Raw genomic sequence first — 20,636 nt, 5'->3', positions numbered from 1 at the left:
AATGACAATAATAATTATAATAATAATAATACATCAATTAAACTTTTTTGCATGTTTAGTGGGCTCCATCAAATCACTCTCAAAGGCAAGCTTTTTCAAGACGTTACTTCAAGCCTATGTGGGGAAAAAACAAACAAATCTAGAGGATATTCAAAAATAATAAAAAGCAACTGTTAATTCAAACAAATTTACTATTCCTGGCTAAATGTGTTCCAGTTTACTACTACTATTACTATATTATTATGCTTACTGTACTAGGTGGTAACAAAAATTAGCAAATAACAGTGTCTGTATGCACATTTATTGAAATTTGCAATAATTTCCCCAAAGACCCAAAGTTCCACTTGGGGAGAAACCACATAGCAAAAGCCCTGAAATTGGAGACAAAGGTATTCCTATGTATGGTCCAGTGTCCAGGGTATAGTCCAGTGTCAGCTGTGATTGGGGAGAAGGAGGACTACACCAGTGGTTAAAGAGAAATTATTCCTACCTGTGTCTTATTATGGTCAGTTTTCTTGCCCTTTGTGGTTAAAGGCTGTAAACTTTATCTTCTGAAGTTGGAAAGGGAGGCAGCATTACTGAGCAGGGCATGACAACCACACAAACTGTCATAATTGTTGCAGAATAAATCGATCAGCATCAGTGATTACCATTCGTAATCACGAATCAGAAATGTAGGTTTATAACATTTAGCAGATGCTAACATATAGTATAGCTTTTAGACATGCATTGAAATCTTTATCAATAAATACATTCTAATACTGGCTCATTGGGTCACAAAATAAAAAAGCCACCAGTTTAAAACTCTGTTGGAATAGAATATAATTTGAAATGTCTTTTTAAAGAGAACTTCTAATTTAAGCACTTCTGGAAGAGTTGGCATTTGGATGCCATTTATACAGTTACAAAGTTATACAGTTGTTTGAACTTCTAGAGGAAGTTCCAGCACCTAGGTTCAAAACAAGTCTTGAAGCATGCCTACCCTACCCTTAAAGATGGTGTGACTAGTTGAACACTGATCTTTAAAGGTAGGTGGGTGCTGGTCTGTTTTGGGCTTTGTAATATTTAGACCATTTGATATCAGCCTGTGAAAAACCTTAAATTTGGTCATGGCTCTATTGCAATGACTAACTTTTGCAATGCCTATGTGTCATCAGCAAAATGGACATATAGAAATAACAAATAATATGTAAATAAGTAACTAAATTTAAAAATGATGTAGCAGTTGTAACTAGAAAGAAATAATTCAAATAAAAATGTAAATGACATAAAATATACATTACAAACTTTTACATTGTCAGCAAACACAATCAGAATTTTACACAACAGTTTCTACAGTGATTTGTAAAAGACCTATTTCTCTGTGAATTGGTGTTTTGTGCCGAGACTGGTTAGTAGAAGTCAGACTGCAGTTTCATTGTAAAATGTCTCAAGATTTAGGAGAGATCTTGTTTTGTTGGTGCCTTTTCTCAGTGGCTTCTATATCTTCTTGCTCCTCTTGATCCCCAGAATTTCCAAAACACATCTCTATCATGTCCTCTGTTGCCTCTTCTATTTCACAAAAAGTTTTCTGTTCCTTTTTTCTTATTTCTGGATGTGGGTGTAATTGCTCCAGGACCAGTTTGCTGGGTAATGGCACTGAAAACTTTTTAGAGATGTTATGCAGAACACAGCAAGCGGTGATAATGCGAGCTACAGGCTCAAGATTATCAACCAGAACAGTTCCAAGACTGTGTAAGCACTGAAAGCGGGTTTTCAAAGAGCCTAAGATGTGTTGAGTGGATTTCCAAACCAGAGAATGAGCTGTGTTGAATCGTCTGGCCGCATTGGTCTTAATCCGGGCACTTTCCACTGGGCTCAGCACATGTTTCGCTTTGCACAGACCTTTACCACCTGTGGGTATAAGAAGAAAGAATGGGTCCAGAGCATTTCAGCTAAAAGTCAATTTTTTTTTCGAAAAAAGATAGTTATCATTCATTACTTTTTGACAGTCAGTCACCCCGGCTCAGGTTACTATATGTGCAAACTCAATTGGCCCTCCAAATGATCAAGCATATATACAGACCTAGAGGACACATTGGCTTGGCCGCTGTGTGTTTAAAATGTTAGCATCAGTGCCACACTAGGGCAGTATAGAGCTGTAGTCAAATTTTGTGCTGATCATTGACAAAATGCCACAATATTGTATAGGTTTCACAAACCTATAAACAGTAATGTTAAACTATACAGTCTACTATCATAAATGTTCATGTTATTTGTCCAAAATATTATTTGACTAAATATTTGAATCGTGAATATATACAATTTGTGTATTGCTATCTAAATAGATAAATAAATAGATAGATAAAGACACAAAGTCACTGAACACAATCAGAGACACTAGTGCACCGACTTCTTTCTGCAATAGTGCAATGCATTGGGTAATGTTTACTCAATCAAACCTGAGCTTTCAGATTTTTACTGTAGCTGGTGCAAGATGGGCTGGTTCAAGTATTTTATTTATTTTATTTTTTTTTTTTAGTATAATTGCTTATCTTTGAGAATTTTCCCAAGCAAATGTATTCAGAATAATGCAATTAATTATCCAGTGACTAACAATTCTACAAATGGAAATTAATGTCTTAATTAGAAAGATAAATAGAAATTGTTCAATGCCGATCTTCTACGGCACACAAATGGTCTGGTAGGAAATTGGCCCAAACAGCACGTATCCATGGACACTACCAGCTTTGTATGAACAGTCCAGGCTAGTTAAACTGGTGTAATAATGTGGGGAATATTTTCTTAGCACAATATAATAGGACCTTTAAACCAGTTAACACCAATCAATTATCGATAAAATGACATGCTATTTGAGCATAGCTGCTGACCATGTGCTCTTCATCACTCCATTTTTTTAAATAAATCTCAAGAAAATTACATTTAGTGATAGATCCCTCAGAAAGGAAAATTCTGTTTTCTTTTATTTGTTTTAATATAATTTGATAATATCAAAACTGAAGGTGCCATGGTTAATCTAAAATATAATTACATAATATAAATAAATACATTATTAAATTAATAACTTTACTCTGTATGTCAGGGATTCACCCTGCCACGCCCCCCTCTGTAGCTGTCAGGGATTCACCCTGCCACGCCCCCGTCTGTAGCTGTCAGAGATCCACCCTGCCACGCCCCCCTCGATAGCAGTCACGCTGCTTCCCAAGATTACCGACAGCTGTGGCTCATGAAAGATCAGACTACATAAACTCACGTTCTTGAGTCACAGGCTGTCGGTCGTTATATTGTCAAGCTGGACAATCGCGTGGCTGCTCGACCACCGGCTGTATATGCGAATTCCACTTCCGACTTGGATTACTCATTGCCGAAGGCTTTATGGATTATGCTTGGGACATTCGAACTCATAGCGGACAACGCGTATCGAGCGGATGTCTTTGTTTGTTGTTTTCAACGGCTTATGAGTGTTTTTGTGTTGTACGGTTGTTGAAATAAAAGGACAATGATCGGACTATATCGGCTTCCGCGTCTGCAGCCTGACAGAACGACCGACCTATACCGAACGCGGATTCGCCATTCCGCGATTCCGACCGCAACGGATCGGCAGCTGAACCCGGCTTCGGATTTCCTCCGGAAGCTCAGTGCCGCTTCTCGCGGTTCAGATCCACAGAAGCCGGATCATGAGAGCGCGGCTGCGCCACGCCCCTCAGAGAGCGCGAGGGGATTACCGGCTCGTTACTCGGGGAAAAAAGACGAATTGGGCGGATTTCTGCAAGGCATCGGCGAGTATGTGGCTGTTAACATTTCCCGGTTTCCTTCCGAACGAGCCAAGATTGCCCTCTGTATTTCCCTCCTGTCTGGAGAAGTTCTTGCCAAAGCCAGCTCACTATGGAGCGCCAAAGGGGGCAAATTCGGCTCACTCGCCGAATTCAGCGGGCTGCTTCTGGGGAAGTTGGGGATAGAGGTGGTGGATCTCCACTACAGTCCCCTTGAGGAGGAAGGTGCTCCATTCCAAGGTTCTCAAGAGCACGCGGCTCCGTGCCGGATCTCCCATGAGCCTGCAGCTCAGCCCCAATGTTTTGATGAGAGGGCTGCTTCATCTCAGGGTCTCTACCAGCGTGCTGCTGTGTTCCGGGGTTCTCGTGGACGCACCACACCATCTCCGAGCGTTGGCGAGCACACCATGCCGTCACAGAGCTTCTACAGGCGTGCTGCTCTGTTCCGAGGTTCCCGTGGGTGTGCCGCGCCGCCACAGAGTCTTCACGAGAGCGCCGCGCCGCCACAGAGTCTTCACGAGAGCGCCGCGCCGCCACAGAGTCTTCACGAGAGCGCCGCGCCGCCACAGAGTCTTCACGAGAGCGCCGCGCCGACACCTCCGGTCACAGAAGGCGAAGTGACTCCTCCGAGTCCCTCTCCAGACGACGCCACATCCCAGAGCCCCTTCCAAGGCGACATCTCGCCCACGGAAAGCTCGGCTCTGCCCCAGGACCTCCAAGAGAGCTCCGCCTAGCTCCAGGTCCCTCCAGAGAGCTCCGCCCAGCTCCAGGTCCCTCCAGAGAGCTCCGCCCAGCTCCAGGTCCCTTCAGAGAGCTCCGCCCAGCTCCTGGCTCCTCAAGAGGGCACGACTCCGCTCCAGGCTCCTACCGAGAGCTCGTCTCCGCCTCCGAGCGACCCCACGAGCTCGTCTCCGCTTCAGTGTCCCAAAGAGAGCCCCACTGATGTCGTGGACCTCCAGGCGAGCCCTTCTCCGCTCGTGGATCTCCAGGCAGGCTTCACCTCATTTCCAGGCTGCTCAGTAGGCTCCGATCTGCTCCTAAGGGTCCCAAGGAGCGCCCCTACGCCCAGGGGTTTCCCTGTGCACTCACCCCGGCTCCAGGAGTGCGAAAGGGAAGTTGAACCGCTGCCCCACAGTCCCGCAGAAGGCGACGGCTCGTCTCCAGCGCCCGCAGAAGGCGACGGCTCGCCCCCGGGCTCCGCAGAAGGCGACGGCTCGCCCCCGGGCTCCGCAGAAGGCGACGGCTCGCCCCCGGGCTCCGCTGAAGGCGACGGCTCGCCCCCGGGCTCCGCAGAAGGCGACGGCTCGCCCCCGGGTCCTCTTCAGGCCGAAGAATCGCATCCAGGCTCCACGCAGGGTGAAGGATCGCATCCAGGCTCCACGCAGGGCGAAGGATCGCATCCAGGCTCCACGCAGGGCGAAGGATCGCATCCAAGCTCCACGCAGGGCGAAGGATCGCATCCAAGCTTCACAGAGGGCGACGTCTCGCCCCCAGGTCCTCTTCAGGACGTCCGTCCTCCAGGTCCCTCTGACGGCGACGTCCGTCCTCCAGGTCCCTCTGGCGGCGACGTCGGTCCTCCAGGTCCCTCTGACGGCGACGTCGGTCCTCCAGGTCCCTCAGAGGGTGGTACGACGTTCCTGGTCTCCGCCCGGGACGTCCTCCACTCCCCGGTCATTGTCATGGTTGGCGTCCAGTTCCGGTTCCCCGCCATGGAGATCGCTCCGGCTTCAATCCCCGCCAGGGGTTTTACTCAGCCTCCCGTCAGCACCGAGGGCGTGGCTCCGTTCCGGATCCTCCTGCAAGGTGTTGTCCCATGCCGGCTCTCCGCAGAGGATGCTCACCAGGCCTCCGTTGCTCCCAGGCGTCTAAGGAGGCCTTCCTCGGAGTGCCCTGGCCCGCCTGGCATAGGTGGGTTTTTGGGCGTCAGGTGTCGCCCCTGGAGGGGGGGGTACTGTCAGGGATTCACCCTGCCATGCCCCCCTCTGTAGCTGTCAGGGATTCACCCTGCCACGCCCCCGTCTGTAGCTGTCAGGGATTCACCCTGCCACGCCCCCGTCTGTAGCTGTCAGAGATCCACCCTGCCACGCCCCCCTCGATAGCAGTCACGCTGCTTCCCAAGATTACCGACAGCTGTGGCTCATGAAAGATCAGACTACATAAACTCACGTTCTTGAGTCACAGGCTGTCGGTCGTTATATTGTCAAGCTGGACAATCGCGTGGCTGCTCGACCGCCGGCTGTATATGCGAATTCCACTTCCGACTTGGATTACTCATTGCCGAAGGCTTTATGGATTATGCTTGGGACATTCGAACTCATAGCGGACAACGCTTATCGAGCGGATGTCTTTGTTTGTTGTTTTCAACGGCTTATGAGTGTTTTTGTGTTGTACGGTTGTTGAAATAAAAGGACAATGATCGGACTATATCGGCTTCCGCGTCTGCAGCCTGACACTGTAAGCTGCCAAATTAATATAGTTTCAGTGAATCTTAAAATACAATGAGAAACATTTTATTATTGAATTTATTTGAGTTCAATGCCCAACACAACTATTCAGTGACCTTTACAGAGGGACAAGAAGCTGGTCCTTATTTTTCTAAAGCTTTTCCAAATGGATTCTGTCCCATTTTTTCTTCTCATATTTGGCATGGCAGACCAAATCAAAGGTCACCATGGGCTAACTTTTGCCTGCAGTCCCTAGACCAAAAAAACCCCCCCAAAAAACTATTTGTTGACTCAACAACCATTACTTAATAAGCTAAATAGATTAAACTTAAAAAGAACTTAAATTTCACAACAGTTTTATCTCTACATAACATATATTAGTGTGTGCAATTAAATAAATACTAATTAAAAGGCGAATATAAATGTATGTGTAAAGTGAATAAAAAAACAATTAACATCAACTAGCATTGCAATCAGGTTAAAAAGGAAATACATTTATAAATACATTTGATGTACAGTATTTAACTGTGGGCTGCATCACATGCAAATATTCTATGCAGCCAATGAACTGTCCATTTTGAAGCACAATGTGGTGCAGAAACAGTGGAAACTGTTTTCAGGAAAGAAAAAAAAAAAAAAAAAGAAAAAAACTACATCTAAATCAAATATTAGTTTGACAGTTTAACATTTTTCAACGCTCATTTATTGCATTAATGTGACTTGTTCCGGAAATGGAAGTGTGATGCAGAATTTTCTGAATCACAATGTGAAGAGGTAAAAATAGGTAAGGGTTTTCTTTGTGTTAACAAAGATAAAAGTTTCAATTTTGTGTTTTAAAGTTCAGTCGTTTATTGTTTGTCATTTCTATGAATTATGCTTCAACAATTAAAAAAATGTAGTACTTTGGGTTTGTATTTACCTTTTTTATACACATGAATAGAAAAACAGATTTGCAGCGAGTATATTTTTATAAATGTGCATATGGTCGAATGTTTATATGAGTATCTTTGCTTTATTTTCAGGTATGACTATGCATCGTGTTGCATAAGCAAAGCATTGAGTTTTCACTCAACTACAAAATATGAAATATAAAGAAAATTGAAAAAGCTAGCGTAATCAAGTATTTTATGTCATTTAATACTGTTCTATTTTGTTTAAATATGCCTTAAAAGAATTCTCCAATTAGCTTAAAAATGTTGCATTAGCAGTATGTTTTTAAAGCTAATTGGAGAATTCTGGAAGTCGGTCACCTGACCATTGTCTTGGTGTAGGATATAGCATCAAAACTAGCAGAGTTGTCTCTTCACTTTTAAATTCATTTTTCTTTAAAAATCATTTGCCAAGAGTGGTTACACCATCAGTGAAGATAAGTCAAAATAATGTCCTTGTCTCAAAACATTATGGAGGTCTCATACATGTGCTTTTGTGTATCTACCATGAAAAGCAGATATTTTTTTTTTAATTCATGTACTTTGCAGACTAGTGCTGTAAAAATATGCAGAGAAGTTTTAAGTCCATGTTTACTGGTGTACCTCTTTGAGAACACTGATAATCTCATCAGACATTACCAGGTGAATCTCTCAAATACATTGAAACCTCTATTTTATTTTATTTTTTATTTAATGAGATCCAACTTGAAAGTGAACCTCCAAACCTAGATTACTTAAAAATGGCAATGATTTTCACCCAATTTAACAGAAATTAAATAACAGATGCACTTAATTTATTAAATATAAAAGGCGTGGTTTTTTATTTTTTTATTTAAAAATATTGTGTTATTTAAATGCATTTTTTACCATTTAAACAATCTGAATCATACAAATTAATTTTGCAAGTAAATATACATTTACTGGTCTCTTCTTTAAGTGTCTCTTCATCATGAAAGGTGGCTCCATGTATGATCCTTAACTTATAGTGCTAGAAGGCTTGTGCTTTGCTGCTTGGACTAATATATGCAATTAATTTTAGCAACCCCGAAGAACTCAGGTACATATTTGAATTTCTTCAAATTTTATTAGGGATTGACAGTGAAAACTTTTACTCTTTGAACAACAGGCTCCGTTAAAATAAAGAATTTCATTGTTGTTCTTTCAGCTGCTCCCATTAGGGGTTGCCACAGTGGATCATCCATCACACTTCTCAGTCCTCTACATCTGCCTCTTTCAAATCAACTACCTGCATTTTCTTCCCTTAACACATCCATAAACCTCCGCCTTCCTCTTTTCCTTCTTCCTGGCGGCTCCATTCTCAGCATTCCCCTACCGATATACCCCACATGTCTCTCCTTTACACATGTCCAAACCATCTCAATCGAGCCTCTCTCACTTTGTCCCCAAAATGTCCTACATGCACTGTTCCTCTAATAAAGTTGTTACTCCGCCCCCCAAAATATTTTCCCTCATTGCTGATTTGTGCAAATCTCCGCTAAACAACTTTTTTGACTGTCCATTTTTTTTTTTGTTTTCTTTTTTTTCTTAACAGAACCCAGTTAGCACTTGCTATAAACAGATGTTTGTGCAGAACCAAGAGCTGCATCACTTCCTGGTTTGACATTGCACGTGCTGCTTCGGCCAGTAAGAGTTTGTAAAGAGTAATAAAACTAAGACTCACACGTAGAGAATAAAATCCTCCCATATATCATAAAAATCCTGCACTTATTGGCTACATTGTCCATCAATCATTTTGTTTCCATAATGCTACTGGCTGGAAATAAAAGGTTTGAAATTATAGGTGGTGCATAATGAAACATCACGTCACCTGCATGAAGAGTGAATGCTCAAACCCAAGATTCCGCCTCTTTTACTGTTTTTTTTGTTTTTTCTTTTTTAGTTTGTGGTCTTATTTGTTTTGTAACATTATATTCTACCAGCCATATTTTTTTTTTAACCAGCAAAATGTAGTATTTTATGCAAAAGTTATTCAGAAACATATACACACACACACACACAAACACCAGCTGAAGTTTTGTGACATAAACAAATGACTAACCATCTAAATTACAACACTATTGTTGGGTTGAAGCAAAAATGCTTTATGGCATGTGGAGCCTTATCTTTCCTAATAAACCGAGATTAGCAACAGTGGATGTGTTTGTGACTCATTATAATTACAATAATAATGTAAGTAGTGTTTTTTATGCATGTTGTTTGTGTGTACTGCTTACACAATTTCAGCAAATAAATTTATTATACGTTTTCCATTGAAAAACAGTGATCTGAAATCGCTGCTTGAGGCTTAGACCTTTAGAAAGATGTATATTTAGTCATGGTTACTCTTCTCCCTTTTTATTTAATCTATTGCCAAACATTAACACCAAACATTAACATTAAAACATGAGAACAATTAAGATTAAACTGCTGCCGCATCTCCTTGTACTCCTGCCTACTTTTCTCATCTCTCTGCTGATCCCAATTCTGTTTTGCCCACCTCTTTTTCCTTATGCTCTCATGTACTTCCTCATTCCACCACTATGTCTCTTTGTCTTCCTTTCTCTTTCCAGATGTCACACCAAGTACCTTTTTAGCTGTCTCCCTTATCACTTTTGCAGTAGTACTTTTGCCCCTGTCTGACCTCTTTCCTGAACCTTTTCAGGAAAGGTTAAAGCCACCTCCAATGTTCCTGGCCTTACTCTCTTTCCACTTGGTCTCCTGAACACACAACATGTCTACCTTTCTTCTCTCCATCATATCAGCTACCTCTAATACCTCTAATACCTAGTCCTGCATGAAAAAAATACCGTCATATACCATGAAACCGGTATACCGGTCTTATAAAATACTGTGAAATACATTTCTGCTCATACCCCCCAGGACTATTGGAGTTTTTAACATACATGTTGATAATGAAAATAGTACATACTAGATCTGCGCGATTAATCGTTATTATTGAACAATTCTATTTTTTTTTACGTTTTACATTGATGTTCAAAAAAACGAAAATGGATTTTATAATTTCACTTTGGTTTGGCACAGCGAGCTTCCGTAGATCTGCGACGCGCTCAGCGTAGGTGGGAGCATTGTAACATGCCACAGGGCATGTCTCAAGCCTGATGCAGTGGACAGGATTGTGTTCCTTGCTAAAAACATGTAAAAATGCCCTCTGGCACCTGTTTGATTTTATTTAGCATTTAACCAAATAGTTTTTCTTTAGGGATTTATTTTTCCAGGTGACAACTATTTATTTTATATAAAGTGATTTCAGTTGTCTGCAGTTTGCACTTTACAAATCCCTCATATTTGTTATATTACTTTATTTTGCTAGAATAACCAGAAATTGTAAAGACAGGTGAAAGTTTGCACTTTATCAATCCCAAAAAGAGGTTTTTATGTTGTATTGATTGTTTTTGTAAAATAACAAGAAAACTTTTTAGCGAAAGTAATTTTGCACATTGAACTTTTAGTCCAAAAAAGCAGTTAATGTTAGGTTTTATTTAAAAAAAAAAAATCTATCCTATAGTCTCTAGTGTTTTATTCATTACATTTATTTTATCTAAAAAAATCTGAGATTTAATTTACAGGACACATCGCCCAGCTCTACATTTACATTTGTGGCAGACGTGTCCAAAGCGACATACAAAAGTGCTTTGAGTCTCTAGCAATAAATAAATCTACACTGCTACGCTAAATTACAAATGTAAAATAAATCAGATTACAACTCTTTTGATTTATTTCTTTTTTTAAACAAAGCAAACTTGAAAAGTGTTGGTTTAAGTCAGTGGTGTCAAACTCAAATTCACAGTGGGCCAAAATTAAAAACTGGGACGAAGTCATGGGCCAAACTCAATATTTATTGAAAAATTGACTGCAATTGTGCATGTTTTCCGTCTCTCCAGATCTGTAATGTTTAAGCTTTTTAAATGGAAACAAACTTTAGTTTTGCATAAACATTGAATCTGGAACAACCAAAGTTTAATCTGATTGGTTGAAGTCAGATTCCTGCATCTCTTCTTATATGCACGTGCATCATGTCTGGGGATTAGGCTCTGAGCTGAGGACATCCTCAGGATTAAGTGAAGGTGTTTATCAGTGAGACTCATCTTCATTAAAGAGAACAGTTACACACACAGATATGTGCTGGTGAACATAGAGCGCGTTTGAGCAGCTTGGGCACGGAGTTGGAGCAGTGTGTCGGGGAGGAAACATGGAAACTGTGCAGCACACACAGAGTCTTTTGCACAATTTATAAATTCCTTATGAATATTTTAGTAAATGATTTTGACACACGTAGGCTATTAAGTGTATTTTGGATTTTAATTTAATTATTTTGATTATTTTAATGATATTGATTTTTCAAGTTCATTTGTAAAGCGCGTTTCACACACGCGGGTGATTTTAGTTTGGCTTTCTCTGGCAGCACGCAAACATAGCCTAAATGCCTTGCCCTTGATAAAATTAGCTCTTCGTACCTTTTACAACAACATAAAGATATCAGAAAAAGGGATCAGTGGTCTCTTTCCTGCTCGTGTTCCACATCCCTCTCAAAGCGCAGAGCTGTAGGCTATAACCCGTCTTTGTGTGGAAATATAAAACTGTTTTTTTTTTTTCTTAAATGGATTCAACTTTATTATATTATGTAAGTTACCAGTATTTACTGATATTTATTTCAATGCTTTACAGGATTTAGTGTGTTGTTTCTTTGTTTTTTTTTTTTTATTATTATTATTTCAAAACAACCCCCCAACCACTGCAACACCGCCGGTATTTGGTCCACTACCACCGCGGTGGTAAAAAAAAAAAAAAAAGTGCCATCGTCACAGCCCTATGTTATTTTTTAAAATGTATTCTAAATAGGCCCATAGGCTTTTTTTTTTTTGTCAAAAAAAATAAATAAATAAAAAATTCACAGTCAAGTCAAGTTTATTTGTATAGCGCTTTTCACAACAGATATTGTCTCAAAGCAGCTTTACAGAAAACAACAGTGAAGGTGAATGGTGTGCGTTTGTCCCTGATGAGCAAGCCGTGGCGACAGTGGCAAGGAAAAACTCTCAGATGTAATGAGGAAGAAACCTTGAGAGGAACCAGACTCAAAGGGGAACCCATCCTCATATAAGTGACATCAAGAGTTTGATCATAAATCTTTCAACAATACAGAACACTGGAGAGAGAGAACTAACATGAGTACTGGAGTATAAGATTATAAGTGAATGTTCTTTCTACAGTCTTTGGTATGCACAGCACCCCCTGTTCAAAATTACTTCCAGCGGCCCTGCTGGGATTTGTAGTATTAGCGGTGTATGCGCTATACACTGGCGGGCCAGCACTAATACACATTTGATATGATCTCGCGGGCCAAAAATAATTACCCGGCCTGAGTTTGACACTCCTGGTTTAAGTGTTTCAGGAAGAGGTAGGACGTCAGTCTTTGCTTGAAGATAGCCAGGGACGCTGTTCAGACATTTGGGGGGAGTTCATTCCACTACCTCGGTGCCAGAACAGAGAAGAGCTTTGAAGTATACTTACCTCTCATCCTGAGAGAAGCTCTAGTACATACACAATACATTTTCTGTCTTGATAGTTTTGACATACAGCAATTACCCTACCTTTCCAACTTATCTAAAAGGCCATACACACTAGTCATCTTGTTTGTTGTTCTGGTATTACTCCAATCAATCTTCTGACCTAATGCTTTTTGACCATTTTCTGGTTTCCTTTAAAGCCTGCTTTATGCTATCAAACTCTATTCAATGTTGTACCATCTCATTCTGGAACAGATAGACTGGTATCTCACTAGAATGATGCACTGCAGTTATTACTCGATGTGCATGCACCTTTAAAATCCAGGTCAGTTTCATTTTTTATTCTGCCTCTGGTATATTTCAGATTTGCACAGGCTAAAAGCTCAAGGTCGCTATCTAGAATATCTATGTGTTAAAACGAGACTATTGTGGTATTAAAACTACTAATTTGTCCATAAACAAAAGTATGCTGAGCATCTGAAAAAATTGGCCCAGGTGCACAATCAACTATCTGTAAATAACTTATATGAACAATTGCATTCAGGTTCAGTTCTTGGCCCCTTAATATTTATCATTTATTTATTGCCACTTGGATGTATCTTTCAGAAACATGGTATTCAATTCCATTGTTCTGCTGATGCCATCCAGCTGTATCTGTCCTCAAAACCTACTTCTGACCTTCCTCCAATTAAAGCTTGGTTCTCAAAGAATTTTCTTAAACTAAACAGTAGTAAAACTGAATTACTTCTCGTGGGCACAAAAAATATATATATTTAAGACCAGTAGTTTCTCTATGTGTATTGAAAGTTCCAAAAATGTCATGTTGCGATTATTGTGGTCAAAAAGGCAAAATGCGATTGCGATATAAAAAATGGTATCATGAGTCCATTTGATTGGTTATCAAGATAATTGCACACAGATTAGTGATAATGCTGAAATGTGTATTTTTAAAACTATGAAAGTTTTCAGAATGATTTTTTTTTCTGTATTAAGGTAAAAATTATTCTCTAAGGTACAGCTAAATTAAATAAAACAATAAATAACATATCGCTATATAACAGGGGTTGCGTGTTTTTGGCGGACAGTGAAGTGTCGGTCTGCTCGGCATCCATCTTCACCTGGTCTCCGCGCCACACACCACACGCGCAATGCCTAAACTAAGACTGGTGTTTTTTGTTTTGTTAGCGGAACACACGCACTTATTTATTCCATTCAGTCGCAACATTTGCCATCATGTAATCAGGACATCAGCGGACACTGAGACACGGCGCGTTTAATCAGGACTGGACTATTGAAATGCTCTTTTTTTTTTTTTTTTGGTCTTTCCCATAAATCCACACACAAGCTACAGTTGGTGCAAAACTCATCTGCACGAATATTTAGATCTGCTGAGCTCTATGCCCAGGAGGATTAAGGCAGTGCTAGATAACAATAGCAGATTTCATCACAAATTTAGCTACTTCTCTAGACAAAGCATTAATTGTTGGTGATTTTAACATTCATTTTGATAATCAGGAAGACTCCTTAAGAGCAGCTGTTGTGTCCATTCTAGATTCAGTTGGAATTAATCAGAATGTTATAGGACCCACTCATAGTGGTGGACACACTCTCGATTTGTTGTTAACATTTGGATTAAAAATAAAAAAACTTAGTCATAATTCCACAGTCTGAAGCTATTTCAGACCATTATCTCATCTCTTTTAAAATTTGCCTCAGTCATTGCATTACTACTTCACCACGTTATCGTGTTAAGCGTACTTTCACGTCAGCTACAGCAGCGCGTTTTATTAACAATCTTCCAGAAATTACGATATTAGATAGATCTCCGTCTGACCCTGCAGAGCTCGACTGGGCCACTGAACACCTAGAATCAACATTACGTTATACCCTAGATGATGTAGCTCCCCTTAAGACCAAAATGATCAGGGAGAAAAAATTTGCACAGTGGTATAATGATCATACACGCACCTTAAAACAGACCACTCGAAAATTAGAACGTAAATGGCGTCAAACAAAATTAACAGTATTTCAAATAGCATGGAAGGAGAGCCTCCTAATTTATAGAAAATCTCTTAGTGCTGCTAGATCAGCATATTTCTCCACCCTCATAGAAAATAACAAGCATAATCCTAGATTTTTATTCAGCACGGTAGCAAAATTAACAGGGAATAAAAGCACTGCACTCACATGCACACCATCATTAGGTAGTAATGATTTCATGAACTTTTTTAATAATAAAATTGAAAACATCAGGCAAAAAATCCAGACGATTAATATAAATCCAAATTATTTTACAAGTAACCCTGTAGACAGCAGTGTAATTATAACAGACAATCAATTACAAAGTTTTACTCCTATTCACGAGAATGACAATTTCATTAATTTCCTCATCAAAATCATCAACCTGCATTCTCGATCCCTTGCCTACAAGTTTCTTTAAACAGATCATTCCAGAGGTAATTGAACCTGTTTTAAAAATAATAAACTCTTCCATTAGCACTGGTTTTGTACCAAAATCCTTCAAACTGGCAGTTATCCACCCCCTAATTAAGAAACCTAACCTTGACCCATGTCAGCTGTCCAACTACAGGCCAATATCAAATCTCCCCTTCATAGCCAAAATTTTAGAAAAGGTTGTAGCACAGCAGTTTTGCTCACACCTACTTATGAATAATATTTTTGAAATGTATCAGTCAGGATTTCGGCCTCATCATAGCACAGAGACGGCGCTAGTTAAGGTGGTAAATGACCTGTTATTGGCCTCTGATCAGGGTTTTGTCTCCTTACTTGTTTTGCTCGACCTTAGTGCAGCTTTTGACACTATTGATCACACTATACTACTTGCTAGACTTGAGAACGTTGTTGGAATAAAGGGAACAGCTCTCTCTTGGCTCAGGTCTTATTTGACTGATCGCTATCAGTTTAATGATGTTAATGGTGAGTTCTCCACACTCTCTAAGGTAAAGTTTGGTGTTCCTCAAGGATCTGTCTTAGGCCCTCTGATTTTTTCTTTATATATGCTGCCTCTTGGAGAAATTATTCATAAACATGGTATTAGATTCCATTGCTATGCTGATGATACACAGCTGTATATTTCAGCAAAGCCAGATGAGAGAGATCAGCTTAACAATGTTTAAAAATGTGTAAAGGACATTAGTACTTTTACTAGGACCACATGCAGCTAGAAGCAAACTTTCCGATTACCTAGCATCTCTGGATGGTGTTTCTGTTTCAGCGTGTACAGCTGTCAAAGACCTTGGTGTGATTATTGACCCGAGTCTTTCCTTTGAGGCTCACGTGAATAATATTACCAGGATCGCCTTCTTTCACCTTAGAAATATTGCTAAAATTAGAAATATGATGTCGTTACAGGATGCAAAAAAACTAGTTCATGCTTTTGTTACTTCTAGATTAGACTACTGTAACGCTTTACTGTCTGGGTGTGCGAGTAAGTGCATAAATAAGCTTCAGTTAGTTCAGAATGCAGCAGCAAGAGTCCTCACTAGATCTAGGAAATATGACCACATCACCCCAGTATTAATCAGTCTACACTGGCTCCCAATCAAATCTCGCATTGATTATAAAATTCTACTACTGACATATAAAGCACTTAATGGTCTCGCACCACCGTATCTGAGTGAACTTCTGTACCAGTATGATCCTCCACGCCTACTTAGATCAAAAGGTGCTGGCTATCTGTTGGTTCCTCCAATAATGAAGATTACAGCAGGGGGCAGATCTTTCTCTTATAAAGCCCCGCAGTTATGGAACAGCCTTCCAACCAGTGTTCGGGACTCAGACACAGTCTCAGTGTTCAAGTCGAGGTTGAAAACATATTTATTCAGTCAAGCCTTTAATCAGTAGATTTTTTCTCAGGTAAAGGCTCAGATCTGGAGGGAACATTGATATAAAGTGTTTGGTGAACTGGGATATTTGTACGCTGTCGTCCCCTCACATTCACGCGTTCACTCAGGTTTGTTGATGGTGGTGTGGTGGGTCGTCTCTTATCCCAGAGATCCCTCCTGTCTGTGTTGCCTTCTGGTTCTCCCTTTTAGTTATGCTGCCATAGCGAGTCTTGCCGGAGTCCAAACTGCACAGTGACTTTAACTCTCATGCAACAATAGGTACACTTAATAATCCATATCCTTCTCTTCCTGTCACCCTCTTCTCTCTCTCTCTCTCTCTCTCTCTCTCGGTCGAGTTAAACAAGCTCCTGAGGCTCCAGTGACCACTGTTCCTGCCCCTCTCCCCTCCGTGGATCTTCCCACTTCATCCAGGCCTGCCTCTGGATAGTGTTCTCTTTGACTGGAGGCCACTCTGTGCAGCTGGGGAAGGTTTGTCATCAACGCCTTGGCTGGTTCCATGAAATTCCGGAGTAAGAACGGGAGCTTTAAGGATGGATTGGACTGTAGTTGATGTCAACAGTCTCCTACACTGGCTCAGGAATACATTTCGCTTTTGATCATCATCACTGCACCCCGCAACATTGTATACCTGCCACAAATGGACATTCGGTGTAACCCAGATGAGGATGGGTTCCCTCTTGAGTCTGGTTCCTCTCAAGGTTTCTTCCTTATGCCATCTCGGGAAGTTTTTCCTTGCCACAGTCGCCAGTCGCCACCGGCTTGCTCATCAGGGACAAACTTACTCATAAAGAACATATTAATTTTTAATCACCGCATTATCTGTGTAAAGCTGCTTTGAGACAATGTGCATTGTTAAAAGCGCTATACAAATAAAAATGAATTGAATTGAACTGAATAGTGCTCACACAAAATACACTTATTTTGACAATAATGGCTGCATGTAGATTTATTTTCAGAGGACAGTAAATCTTTACTGCTATTTAGGCTGCACACTGACTATTCTAAATATATCCAAGTTTCATTTGTATAGTATTATAGAGAAATACTATACCTGAGAAAAAAGATAGACTAATATTCACATTTATGTTTATACACACTTGATGTACTTGCTAATTTTTCACTGCCATAGATTTTATCTCTTGCTATTTGTAGTACTTCAACAGTGGTTCAATAGCCCTTATATTTATTTGCTGTACACACAAACACACACACTTTTAAAATAGCTCCCTGCCAGTTAACACCTTTGTTGGACATAACTGTGCATCCAGTTTGTGTGGTATGTTGATGTACTCACCCAGGACCCAGGTCTGACCATGCTGAAGTCTGTTAAACTCTTGACAAATATCTGAGCTTTCCCAGACCACCTGTTCGTGAGTCCCCCCAGGACAACACTGTTGCACACTCAGCAGATTTCCATCCACATCGCTTATGATCTGCACCATGACAGAATGGTCACCCCTGGTGGTCAGGAACAAACTTTCTTCAGATGGTGAAGGGGTGACATTGACATGTAAAAACCCTAAAAGCCCCACCACGTCTGGTATGCCACTTAAACGTTTAAAGCCCTGCGCAACGCCCATGCGATCGTCGTAAGTGGCGGGGAAAGTGATAAAGTCCGAGCTCATATCCTCCAGGACTTTAGAGACAGTGTTCACGGCGTCGCTTGCGTTTGCGTGCTCCAGTCCCAACGCGTCCGTGATCTTCTTGGGGAGGAAACCGTGCGCGTAGAAATACAGCGTCGCGAGGGTCATGGCTTCAACTGAAGCGGCGTCGCTACTGGGTCTGAACACATCTTTCTTCATTCGGGCTTTAACGCAGTCCACGATGAAAGTTAGACACTGGCGAGTACAATGAAAACACTGCGATAAGAAATGGTCATCAAACAAATCCAGGCGGCTCGGTGACTCGTGGCTGAGCCGCTCCCTGCCGCGGCATGCTGAACTGCTCCTGCTTACAGGTGGAGGAGGCAGTGTGCTGCTCTCAGCCCTGTACAGATCCTCCTGAACAGCGAGCCACACCGCCCCGGCGTAAGACATGCCGACAAGCAGCTACAAAGCTGCAACCACCGCGACCTCAAACCCGAAACACACCCAAACCCCAGACACGCAATACCGCAATAATCAGCACTGAACTGATCCTGCTGCAGCTTACATCAGTAAACAGTTCACTTCTGTTCCAGGTGTTGGAACCAACAGTTCTAATCACAACAATACCTGTACACACACAGCATCCTGCCAACAACAGTCAAAATGATTTTACTTCCGGTTGAACGTGATAGGATTTTATCAAAATAAATGTCTCATATTGTAAAAAAAAAAAAAAAAAAAAAATAGAATAATAAGACAAGCAATCTAATAATATTATAAACACAAGACAAATACCACTGTAAAAGCAATGTAAGTAAAGCAAAATAAGTAAAGATGTGAAAACTGAAATTATAATCAAAATGATTTTATATCAAAAGATTGTATATATACTGTATAAATCTATTTAATATACGAGTTTCACATTTAGTATTGAATCAATAAAATAAAAAACTTTTGAATGATTCAATACTAAATGTGAAACTTGTAAATTAAATAGATTTATACAGTATATATACAATCTTTTGATATAAAATCATTTTGATTATAATTTCAGTTATAATATATATTATGTATGTATGTATATATATATATATATATATATATATATATATATATATATATATATATATATATATATATATATATATATATATATATAAATCATCACTGTGTCTCTATAAATTAGAATATCATTTAAAAGTTGATTAATTTTAGTGATTCAATACAAAATGTGAAACTCGTATATTAGATAGATTTATCACTGAAAATCCAAAATTCAGTATCTCAGAAAATTTGAATATTGTGAAAAAGTTCAATATTGGAGACTGGTGGTGTCAAACTCTAATCAGCTTATTAAATCCAAACACCTGCAAAGGTTTCCTGAGCCTTTAACTGGTGTCACAGTCTGGTTCAGGCTACAAATTAATGGGGAAGACTGCTGACTTGACAGTTGCACAGTCAGTGGTGGTTTGGGGGATCGTTTTGGAGCGCTTCATGCTTCCCTCTGCTGACCAGCTTTTTGGAGATGCTGATTTCATTTTCCAGCAAGATTTGGCACCTGCCCACACTGCCAAAATCTATAGGTTATTGTCAAGAGGAAAATGAGAAACAAGAGACTGAAAATGCAAATAAGCTGAAGGCCACTGTCAAAGAAACCTGGGCTTCCATACCACCTCAGCAGTGCCACAGACTGATCACCTCCATGCCATGCTGAATTGAGGCAGTAATTAAAGCAAGTATTGAGTACATACAGTATATACAGTAAATAAACACACTTTCCAAAAGGCCAACAATTCACTAAAAATGTTCTTTTGATTCGTCTTATGAAGAATAAGTTTTTTTAGTGGGTTTTTGTTAATTGTGAGCCAAAATAAACAAAATTAAAAGAAATAAACACTTAATCTATCAGCCTGTGTGTGATGAATCTATATAATGAGTTTCACTTTTTGTAATAAATTACTAAAATAAATAAACTTTTCAATGATAATCTAATTTATTTAACTGCACCTGTGTGTGTGTGTGTGTGTGTATATATATATATATATATATGTGCATATATATATATATATATATGTGCATATATATATATGTGCATATATATATATATATATATATATATATATATATATATATATATATATATATATATATATATATATGAATAAACAAAAAAAATACAAAAGGACCAGAATTAAAACCTTCAATGCAACACACATTCATTCACGACGTTCTTTCTTTACTCAACAATAAACTTTAGCAAAAATAAAATGTAATCACTAAACGTTTGTTTTACTAAACCAGCCATAAGGGTTGCACAAGTCAGTGCACTCTTGGCGCCGGTCCCAAGCCCGGATAGATAGGAAAGTTGGGCTAGGAAGGGAATCCATCATAAAACGTGCCAAATCACAAACCTGAATTTCATACCAGATTGGTCGTGGCCTGGGTTACCAACAACCACCACAGGTATTGTTAACCAACAAAAAACAGCCCATCCTCATCTTTTTACGCAAAAT

The 20,636-nt window shown here is 40.0% G+C and overlaps 2 protein-coding genes and 2 long non-coding RNA genes across 5 annotated transcripts in view; 2 read left to right on the top strand and 2 right to left on the bottom strand.

Annotated features, from left to right (window-relative positions):
* Positions 1–20,636, top strand: part of LOC310719795 (receptor-type tyrosine-protein phosphatase H-like) — a 74,217-nt gene that overhangs the window by 21,922 nt on the left and 31,659 nt on the right. The gene's annotated exons all lie outside the window — the stretch shown is intronic.
* On the bottom strand, positions 38–18,804 carry LOC310719841 (putative nuclease HARBI1). Its single transcript, XM_083530004.1, has 3 exons — positions 17,832–18,804; positions 705–1,893; positions 38–249 (listed from the first exon to the last, which is right to left on the bottom strand). The coding sequence occupies exons 1-2, from the start codon at positions 18,571–18,573 to the stop codon at positions 1,430–1,432; spliced, it is 1,206 nt and encodes a 401-aa protein (XP_083386130.1). The 5' UTR covers positions 18,574–18,804; the 3' UTR covers positions 38–249; positions 705–1,429.
* Positions 6,229–7,323, top strand: LOC310719905. Its single transcript, XR_014531600.1, has 2 exons — positions 6,229–7,001; positions 7,036–7,323. It is a non-coding gene; the product is annotated as an uncharacterized lncRNA (long non-coding RNA).
* On the bottom strand, positions 14,035–15,573 carry LOC310719895. Its single transcript, XR_014531590.1, has 2 exons — positions 14,855–15,573; positions 14,035–14,724 (listed from the first exon to the last, which is right to left on the bottom strand). It is a non-coding gene; the product is annotated as an uncharacterized lncRNA (long non-coding RNA).

This window comes from Silurus aristotelis, assembly GCF_946808225.1.
Source record: "Silurus aristotelis genome assembly, chromosome: 25".
Lineage (NCBI taxonomy): Eukaryota > Metazoa > Chordata > Actinopteri > Siluriformes > Siluridae > Silurus > Silurus aristotelis.
Note: the sequence above shows the minus strand (reverse complement) of the source record. Positions and strands in the feature narration are given on the sequence as shown.